General features: G+C 56.5%; 1 protein-coding gene across 1 annotated transcript; it reads right to left on the bottom strand.

Moving 5' to 3' along the window:
* Nucleotides 1–1,435: 1,435 nt before the first annotated feature.
* On the bottom strand, nucleotides 1,436–9,280 carry TGME49_300330 (hypothetical protein). The gene is made up of 5 exons (XM_002371715.2): nucleotides 5,366–9,280; nucleotides 4,146–4,385; nucleotides 2,979–3,242; nucleotides 2,430–2,687; nucleotides 1,436–2,136 (listed from the first exon to the last, which is right to left on the bottom strand). The coding sequence occupies exons 1-5, from the start codon at nucleotides 8,327–8,329 to the stop codon at nucleotides 2,074–2,076; spliced, it is 3,789 nt and encodes a 1,262-aa protein (XP_002371756.1). The 5' UTR covers nucleotides 8,330–9,280; the 3' UTR covers nucleotides 1,436–2,073.
* Between the last annotated feature and the right edge of the window lie 812 nt (nucleotides 9,281–10,092).

Raw genomic sequence — 10,092 nt, 5'->3', positions numbered from 1 at the left:
TTCGTATGCCATACATACATTCAGTCGCACGCATCTGTACACATCGGTTGTGCACACTTGCATGTAAACCGACAGACACACATGCATCTGTAAGCTTGTTCACTGGGTGGTTAGAGCGCGAAGTGGACTGAGATACGAACAAACATCTGACATGTTCTGTTGAAAAAGTTGGGAGACAGCGCCAGTTGCACCTCTCGTTGTCTCTAGGTAGTGAAGCTTGGGTGCTGCTTTGTTGGGTTCACGGTTTAGGGGAAACGTTGCAGGATCCACAGAGACCGCGAGTTTGACCAAGAATTTGTTTCTATCTGTGCGAATGAATCGGCACTCACGTGGTGCACGTTGCCTTGACTGTGGCTGTGAAATGTGACGCCGCGTAAACGGTACAGTTTGTTAGGAGGTAGTCATTGTGATATTCGGATGCACTGAGGAGTCTCGAGTTTTCGAACGGAAATAACGGCAGATGTTCCCTTTTTGTGAGTTACCGATAAGACAGAGAGTTCCACAGAGTAGGTTCCTTCTTCAGTCCAAAATCAGCGTTGCTGGCCTCTCCACAGCTTCCGCCGACTGCTCTGGCGGCAATCTCTGAGGGAGAAACAGACAGAATACCATTTCCGCATTCCGCGCAAGCTGCACTGTTATTATCGGTGCTGCCTCTTGGGATTCCTTAACCAGGGCACATTATATAGCTCTTGAGTTTTATACAAACCAGAGGCTAATCTATGTGCACCCGACAGCGACGAAGTGAAGGAACAGCGTTGTTTGCTGATAGCACCATGATATTCTTCTCAGATTCCAAAGTAAACGAGAGAGTCGAGGATAAAATCCAGATTGTTCCACTTTCGGGTGTTAAGCTGTCTGTAGCCTGCGTGTCCTCTCTCAATACAAAAGGGAAATGCGCACCCAGAGAGTGTGTATCGTGGAATGCAGCGTGCAGGTCTGCATTACCATGAACAACTTCTGCCGTAGCTGTTAAGGTGAAGTTGACGGGGAATTCATGGTGAAAAACAGGAGTGTCCATCCCTTGTTCTCAGAGAAACGGAACCAGTGTCGACCCGTAAGAGCGCTAGTTGTCTGCCTGTCTCTGACAGTTTCTGCGTCTTACGATGCATCCGTGTCTCCGACGGAAGTCCAGATCGAAGGGACTGACTCTGTCTACTGTACGGGCAACTGCGAAAACTGTCTTGCCGTTTAACAAAGAGAAGATCGGACTTCAGACGGCCACGTGTGTACGGTGGCGACCGCCAAGCTCTGCGGCATTAGCATGGCAGAGTCGTTTCATTTCAAGAACGGAGACTGCTCTGTCGATTAATGGTGGAGAGACAGTGCGGTTGCAATGAACTTTTCAAAGGTTCGCAGACCAGTGAAGCAGCCGCATCGGGAACTGCGGCACCTCACATTTTGCTTCTCGTCGACGGTAGCGCAGTGTTGTTCTGAGCCAGACTTGATGCTGGAAGACTTCTCTAATGCCCAGAGTCCAAATAGTCACATCTCTTTCCATTTTCAGGGAATTCCAAGAGAATCGTACTCAAGTCACCTCTTGCAGTCGGTAAGGCCTAGCATAAGAACGCGCCGACGCAAAAACGTTGTCTGTCCATGGTGAAAAGCTAAAGGCCGGAACGAGAATTTCTCCATCCAAACTCTGAGCAAAGGATTACGACACGGCGCTGCTTCTGGATCGAGTCATCCGCGCCGGCAGTAAAATCTGTCCGACTTCGTTTCACAAAGTTGTGTCTCGGGTGCGTTACTTGCGCCTGCTCCCTGAGTTCGGGCGCCCAGCTAAAAAAGAACGTCCTTCTTGAAGGAATCTGTTTCTTGAGAGGTGAGGACGACATCAGCGCCTCGACTGGACAGAGAGAACAACTGGTCGCATCCAAGCTGCTTGCACTCAGTGCTTGCAGAAAACAGAAAACAGAAGACACACGCTCGCCGGATCCGCGGAGCCATCTATGCATTGTAACGAACTTCTTGGGTCGACATCTGGATGCGTTCAACACGGCAACGCTCGCGTCTGATTTCGTTTTGTGAAGAAGGCAACTTCCAGATTCGCGCTGCAGTTCGTCTCGACGCTCGCAGTCACTGCTGGCTGAGTCGCTGGCCGTGACGCTGTTCGAAGACGCGTTGAATCTTTTCTGCTTCCTGATAGACGAAAACGAAAAACACTGTTGGCGTTCCAAAGATAAGCGGGATGCCCCTCCAGTTGACGACTCAAGCGCGTGGCCGGAGACAGCGCACTGGACCTTGGATCCGGAATAGCAAAGACTTCCAAGATCTTAATGAGCAGTCCACCTCGCAGCAGCTTCTTCGCACAAAAACGTATCCGTCGTCCTGCCCTAGAGACTCTCACTCACGGTTCTTGACGCAGGGAAGCATGTCGCGGAATTCACTCGAGTCGGCTCACACACGAGGTTCGCTCGTTTGTTTTCGCCTACCTCTTGAGGAGAAAGCTTCTTCAGGAGCAGCAATACTTCTGCCTGCTCCGCTTCGTCGACGACCGCCTCGCCGAGCGCCACAACAGCCCCCAGCAGCTGTTGCATGCGAGGAGTCGCGCCGCTCTCTCCAGGCGATTCTTCTTGCAGTTGAAGCACCCAGCGCAGCGGCAGGAGGTGAATGAAGGCGCCGAGCACCACCAGCTGTTCTGACGGCGGCAAGGTCGGCAGCAGCGGCTTCACGCGGTCCACGAAGATCTCCTGCAGTCGAAACAGACAACGAAAAAAGCGTTTCCGTAGGCGACCCAGACACTGAAGTGCAGATTCTCGAGAGCGCAGAACCTGGAATTCGAACTCCACCGCAGACAGTCTCCCGAGACCCAATATCCCTCCCTCAAACACCTGACGGAAAAAGAGAGTCCGTGCTTCTCACGCGGTTGACTCCTCCGTCAACTTCTCCGAACAAGTCTGTCCACGGGGGAGAGAGGGGGAGCAGGAGTTCTCGCGGGCAGAGACACGCATGTGTGAGTCGAAGAAAGATGGCGTTTTTACCTGCATGCAAATGTGGAGGAGAAGCGAGTCGCTGAGAATGTCCATGAAGCACGCGCAGCAACCTGCGATCTTCAAGGCTCGATGGAGAAACAGTTCCACGAGTTCCTTCTTCGTAGCCGCCTCGTCCTGCGTCACCTCTCCGCCGCAGCCCTGAGGCGAGGGAGGAAACTGAGGGACGTCTGCGACGACTTGTTTGACAAAATCTGCCGGCAAAAGAGCCGAGACTTGTGCCACGACGAAGGCCACAAAGTCCTGGAGAACTTTCTGCGCAGCGTACAAGCAAAGCACACACACACACACAGTGAAGAGACCAGGTGAACGCGCGAGCACGAAGTGACGGAAACTGGGCCGTACATCCACCATGGTCGAGGTTTGAGGACGAATTGAAGTTCGATTCCATTCGACGAGCGTGTCTAAGGTCTTTGTTGACCGGATCCGAGGTCTCCTCGCGGTCACATCACAGTCGCGGAGGACCCAGGTGCAGCCCAGAGATCTCCTCTTCGTGTACGACTACGTACTCGAGCTGGGGTCCGGTCCGGTCTACAGTGTCTTGACGATCGAGAAGGTCCGAAATGAGACACAGCGACAGAGAGGCATGCGGCGTAACGGGGAGGTGAATGTACACCTTGAGCAACCAGCTTCAGCCCACACGAGGCAGAAGAAAGAGTGACTCGCGAAGAGACAAGAGGAGAAAAAGCGGCCACACAGAAACAGGGAGGCCGCCTACATCTACACAGCATCGATGCACAGCGATCGAAAAGAACTCGGTTGTCATGGATGGCTAGATTTATTGAGACGCGGTTCGAGTAAACGGCAAGATACATCGCCACCGTTTAGATCCACTTCCTTACACTTTCTACCTAGCAGGCAGGATGACACCACAGAGATCTTTCCTTGGACAGCCAATCCACGAACAGAACAGGTTCTCAACTGCGTGTGCCCTTCCACGGCTCTTCGTTAGAGTCGAAAGTCAGGGAAGGCCTCGAAGTCACGATGGGCCTTGTCTGCGTTCTGGAATGGCTCTTTTTGGCGCGCAGGCAGTGCGCCGTACAGCAGGCGTAGGTACGAGTACAAAGCCAGCGTGGATGTGAACTACAGGACGTTTCCTGGACCGTCTGGACCGTTGCGTGTCTCCGCTTTGCATTGCTCAGCTCAAGACAGACGCACCGTGAGGTGAGGCAGAGAGTTTTCATCTCTGAACAGCAGCAGCTCTCCAAGAAGTTGAGCAGCGCGATTCACGGAAGCGAACGACGTGATGTCTGTACACTTGAGTGCAGCTGCCGCGCGAGGCACGACGCACTGTTTCACGACTTCCGACATGACTGTGCTTGGATCGCAGGTTTCTCCAGAAACCTTTTCGCTTCCTTCTTCTCCTTCTTTGCCTGTCGCCGACGTCGGTTGTCTAACCTGAAGTCGACATCAGGAGTCAGCGCACCCACAAAAAACGCGAAATCCTTGCAGGCCCAAGAACACTCAGACGCGCCAGCGACCCGCTGCACTGGGGTCCACTTGTTTGAGTCCTTTTCTCTGTTGGCTGGTCCCGACAGCCAGGGAGTCCAGGACGCGGAATCCGTGGGCGTCGAGGTAGCCTATATTCTTGAGTTCTTTGCGAAAGAAATGCACAGGTTTTCAAGTGTCTCGTTCGTCGCCGTCTCTCCCGTCTCCTCCTTCACAACGCTGTCCGAGAGACACGAAGCGTCACCGAAGGCGACCGACTCACGGTGTCCACATGCGTTCTTTTCAGCGAAAGGATGAGGCGGTTTCTTCGCGAGTTCGTCAGTTTCCTTTCTCCAGAAAACAGAGCCCAGAGAGTCTTGCATCCCCCGAATCACCGCGGCAGTAGACACGGAGATCGCTAACTCCTTTCAAACGTGAAGACCACAGTTCCGTTCTACGCAGAAAAAGGGAGGGTGGTTACAGATGCACAGAGCCCCGCAAGCCGCCACTGGTCGTCTCTCGACAACATATCTGTCACGACGGATTCCCTTTGAGCGTTTCCTGCCTCAGACCGCTTGACTGGACGAAAGCCACGGACCGGTATCTTGTTGGCCTGCACCTGTTGAGCAACTGTCTAGTCGTTTGTTGCATCTGCTTCTCCGCCGTTGAGAAGGCGTTGTGGCCCGGGAGGCTCGGACCAGCATCCCGCATGCGTTTCCTCTCTTGGTTCAAAAAAAAGGAACTGGACAGCATTCTGCCGCCGTGCAAATGCCGACGAGACACCGCGGCTTCGGCCAGTGAAGAGGAGGTCCACAGAGGGTCAGCGTCCCTGCGCGCGCCGGCGGGGGCCTCCCCGCAGTTGCAGCAAAGAGCGAAGCGAGCAGATGTGACCAACACCACTTGGAAGAACTTCACACAAGGCGAACGCGTCGCCTGTTCGGGATCCTCACCTTTTCTGAAGAGGCAGACTGTGGCAGGGGCGCGCCGGACAGTTCGTCCAATTTGTCGATGAAGAGGCCGAGCTCGAGGAACCAGTCGAAGTTTTCCAGCGAGGCTTCAGAGACCCAGGCGCGAGTCTTGTCGCCCCTGGCCTCGTTCTTCGCCAACTCGTCCGCGATCGCCAGTGGGTTCCACCAAAGAAGTTGCCACCGCACCTGCGTCTTGATCATGTCTGGGACTTGTTCGAGGATCCGCAGTGCAGCGAACTCGGCGCCGCACCATTTCTTCATTTTCTCGACTTCCTCCAAAACCGCCGCGACCGACACAAAGGCCTCTGCCACATCCTCCATGACCTCCGACGCGGCTGCGCTAAACTTGCTTCTGTCTCTCCGCAACCGGCCGACGCCGTCTTCTTCGTCCTCGCTCGTCGCCCAGCCGTCCCCGAGGGTCTCCCCCAGCACACCCCACAGGCCCTCCTGCCCCGCAGGACCCTGCACCGGCCCTACGGTGTCTCTTCCGGCGCGGGTCGCGCCCTGGCGAATGCGCTGCATACGCACAGCAGCTGGAGAGGCAGTTGTCTCTCTGAGGGCCTCATGGGAAGCTCCTTTTTCGGAAGACTGTCGCCTTGCCAAGCGCCTGGCGCGTCTGGCTTTTGCGCGGTCGCTGCGTTGCAGCTTCTGCGTGTACTTGCGGCTGCGACCAAACTCATCGCGTTCGTCGTCGCTGGAACTGTCGGAGTCGGTCGCGTCTTGTCCAGGTCTCGTTCTTCTGAAGGCTTCGCGGCGACAGTCGTCGAACTCCAGAAGCCGTCTCTCGAACTTCTTGTCCGCGACCTCGCGCTCCATCTCCTCGATCGTCGCCTGCGCCTGCTGAACTGCGCCTTCCTTCGCCAAAATGAACCCCGCCAGGTCCTCGACGAAAATCAGAAAGTCCTGCAAGTCGTCCATGCGCTTCCCCACGCCCAGCTGCCGCACCTCCAACAGGCGCAGCTTCTCAGCCGCGTTCGCCCGCTGGCGCCGGCGCTCCTCCTTCTGCTCTTCCTCGGCTACCTCGAGGAGACGCAGCTGCTGCGCCTCTTCCTTCAGCCAGGCGAGGGCGGCGCGAGCCTGTGCATTTGCCCCGTCAACGCCCCACACTTCTTTCAGCCACGCCGCGCTCGTTGGCGCCTCCACCAGGCCCGCCGCGGTGGACGCGGCGAGAGGTTCGGAGGACTGCTCCGAGTGGCTGTCCTGGGGGTTCGCGAGTTGGTTCAACAGCCGTTGCTGGTGGCGCTGCTGCTGCTGGAGGAGGTTCAGTTGCTGAAGCGCGTCTGCGGGCGTCCAGCCCCCCTGCTGCTGGAGGTACACCTGCTGTTGAAGGTACTCCTGTTGCTCTTGTTGGCGTCTCTCGAAGAGTTGTTGTTGCCGCAGCAAGTGTTTCCTTCCCGCGCCCTTGAGGATTTTTTCTCGCTCCCAGGCCTCCCAGGCTTCTTCCTCTTCGTTCTCCCCCGGCCGCCCCACACCGTGCTGCCGTTCCTGGACCTTCAGAAGCTGGAGTTGCTCCTTCAGCCGTAGAGCAGGGTCTTCTTCTTCATCTCCCTCGTCATCGCTCTCGCGTCTCGGCTCCTCCTCGTCCCCGTCCTCTGCTTCCTCGCAGCCGTCGTCTCGCCACGACCGCAGCGTCTCGAGTTGCTGCTGCTGGCGCTTCTTCAGTCTGACGGCGGTGCCCCACTCTCCCGTCAGCGCCGCGGCCGAATCTGCAGGAATCAGTTCTCCCTTCTCGATCATCCGCGCGCGCTGTCTCTGCGCCCGCGCGAGCCTGGCCATCGACGCAACGTCGTCTTCGTCCCCGTCGCGACTCGCCGGCACCCCGCAACTCGCGTCCGTTTCGACGCGCCCCGACCTCTGCCGGGCCTCAGCCTCCTCCAGCTCCGCGAGCGACAGAATCTTCTCCGCGGCGGCGGCGCCAGGCGCCAGCGCAGGTCTCCCTCCCTTCCAGCAGGCGTCGCCATCGCGCCGGTCCGGCGTCTCTTCGGCTTTGAGGGATCCAGCCGCAGAAGGCGCCGGCTTCTGAGAGGAGACGCGGGAAGACCCGCCGCCTCGCGGCTCGTCGGAAAGACTCTTTCCGCGCTCGCTCTTCGAAGACCCACGGGCGCCGTCTCCCGCCTCTTCAGAGAACTGCGGCCGCTGCCGGTGTGTCTGGTTAACCAAGAGGCGCAGACCGGTCGCCTGCAGCACCAGCTTACTCTTTCCAGACTCGCTCGATGGAGCACCGCGGACCTTCTCGGGGCTCGCGCACGGTGCTGTTTTGCCCCTCTCAAATCGGTCCAGGTTGTCCGAGCGTGACTCGCGCTCCTTCTCCCGCTGAAGTCGCTTACTCGCTTTGCTCTTCTTCACTTGGAAAAAGCCGTCGTCGTCCGCCTCGTCGTCCAGTCCAGAGAAACTCAAACCGCCGCGACCCGCGCCCCCCGCCGGCCGCCGCGAGGCCTCCTCACCCTGGCAAGTCCCCTGAGCCGCGCCTCGAGGTGTACATCCACCCGCGGCCGCTCGCCCAGAGTGGCTCAAGCGGCCGGAGACAGTTCCGGCGTCGTTGTTGGGTGCGTGTGTAGCGTCGAAGGCGTCTGCGCCAAGGCCGGAGGAACTGGAGTGAGAACCGTCTGTCAAGGAGAAACTCAAAGACGCTCGAGCCGCGACGGCAGACGACGCATGCGACCGTGCAGCAGCCACCGCGGCTTGCTCGCGGATTTGGTTTGCCGCAGCCAGCGCGGCAGCTGAGGCAGGGACCGCGTTTTCCGAAGCATTTCTCGAAGACCCGGAGGACAAGTCCGAAGAGACAAAAGAAGAAACTGGAGCAGACGTTCGCGCGCCGAAACTTATCGAAGAAAGTCGGCCGCTGTCTTCTGCGTTGTCCACTCCACTTCCCGGTTCATCCTCCTCCAACAGCGCCGCCTTCCGGCTGCTGCTCTTCTTCACGTTCCGCCGAGCGAAAAGCGACATGGACTCTGCAGCTTCTGAAGCGGCTCTTCCGCCGAGGACGCGAGGACGCCCAGACACCCCAGACGAAACGCAGTTTGTGGGCGGCACCAACTGGCGGTCGCTCTTGAGTTCACGATCGGTCTAGACAGACGGCCCTTCGCTTGACGAAGCAAAACGCGCAGGCAACTTAGGACCAGTGAGCGGCTTCCTTGGGAACGCCGCGAACAATTCAGAAACTCTGGAAAACCGGTCCGCTCCCTCGCAAGGCCTGATGAAAGGGCGCTCGGACACAGAGAGACGAACGCTCAGAAGAAAGAAGGATACTCGACGAGAATCCGCCGCCCGTGAATCCAATTCGACCCCGGTAACACCACCCACAAGAAGAAACACAGCGTCTGGAGAGTCGACAAAAAAACTCTTGTCTGCTATGACGCCTTCTTTCGACAATTCCTCTAGAAACCTACGAAATCCCCTTCTCCATTGCGGCCATGCAGTGCGGCGAAGCACACGGCCGGTCGACCGCGCGAGCGACCTCAACTGATTTTGAGTCGTCAACTCCTCTGCTGCGTTTTTCGAATCTTCTCCCTCTTTCCCAGCATCTGGCCAGTCTCCACGAGTGAAGTAAGAAGGAGTTTCGCCGCGAGGACAAGTAGAGGCAACAAGGAAACTCGAGGGTACGCCCCGTCTCCGAAAAAAGAAACAGGAAACACCCGCCAGATGCTGGGTGTGAGGAATAGGTTTTCAGGCTCGAGAGGCCGTCGAAAAAGAGAGAAGGAGCACGGGGAATGGAGAGAGACTGGCAAAAACTGTGTAGGAAGCCCTGAAAAACATGTGGAAGCGTTCTACGACGGCAAAAGAAACTCGACTGCCGTGCTTTGCACAGTGTCTGCAGGCTCCGGGTCGAGAACACCGCAGAGTGGAGACAGATGATGGAAAGGAAGAACGCCTGTCGAACTGTCCGCTGCAATTTAAAGTCACGAAGATGCCAGTTAAAAGAAGCAGCAACTGCCTCACAGTAAAATAAACCTGGAAGCGGCTTCGATGCAGGAACACGCAGATGAACTGCATGCTCCTCAACGTGGACCGCGCTTTGCGACACCCGATCCTGCATGCAGAGAGAAAAAAACTGGGTTGAGAAAAAAGGTCTTCCAAAGTATTGTGACAGCTGCTGGTGGAAACAAAAGGCGAAGTTCCGTCAGTTCTTCCTCACGGAGCGTGCAAAAAGGTCGAATCTATCTTTCGCTCTTTGATGACTGCATCTCCATTTCGAGAGACGTTTTCTTGTCGATCGTCTTGCCTCCAGAACCGAGGAGGAGCGTTTCACATAGGACGTGACGCACAAAGGTTTCTTATTCTGTTACATTTAAAATATTAACATCGATGCATGTCAAGGTCAAACTCTAAACAGGCTGATGGGAGGGTGGGGGGGGGGGGTCACGCTTCGATTGCGCGTCCTGAGGCTGGACCATGGTTGTCTCCCACATATTTTGGATTGTTTACGCAGTAAACCTAAATTCAGCAGAATACTTTCTCAAGAAAGTTTCGTGCAGAAATAGCGGCGATCCCTCCAGTACGAGAATTTCGCCTGCGTGCGAACCTCCTACGAAAAAATCCAAGGCAGGGTCGCTGAAGTTTCTTCTTCGCAGCTTTGCTGGATTCTTGGTGCGGCTTCTCAGTGTATGTCTGTAGCATCTCTTTTCCCTGCACCTGTACAGAACGCCACAAACCTCGCACACGCAGATTCCACGGAAAGAAAGAATTCGCCTGTTCGCTAGACACTCAGC

This window comes from Toxoplasma gondii, chromosome XII, assembly GCF_000006565.2.
Source record: "Toxoplasma gondii ME49 chromosome XII, whole genome shotgun sequence".
NCBI classification, from domain to species: Eukaryota; Apicomplexa; class Conoidasida; order Eucoccidiorida; family Sarcocystidae; genus Toxoplasma; species Toxoplasma gondii.
This window is presented reverse-complemented; position numbering and strand designations above follow the sequence as displayed.

Excerpts from the sequence above, each read along its gene's own strand:
- TGME49_300330 (XM_002371715.2), bottom strand. The coding sequence starts at position 8,329 with ATGTCGCTTTTCGCTCGGCGGAACGTGAAGAAGAGCAGCAGCCGGAAG. Across the intron at positions 4,386-5,365 it reads AGTCTGCCTCTTCAGAAAAG|GTTAGACAACCGACGTCGGC; the intron begins GTGAGGATCCCG and ends TGTCGACTTCAG. Across the intron at positions 2,688-2,978 it reads TCCTCCACATTTGCATGCAG|GAGATCTTCGTGGACCGCGT; the intron begins GTAAAAACGCCA and ends TTTCGACTGCAG.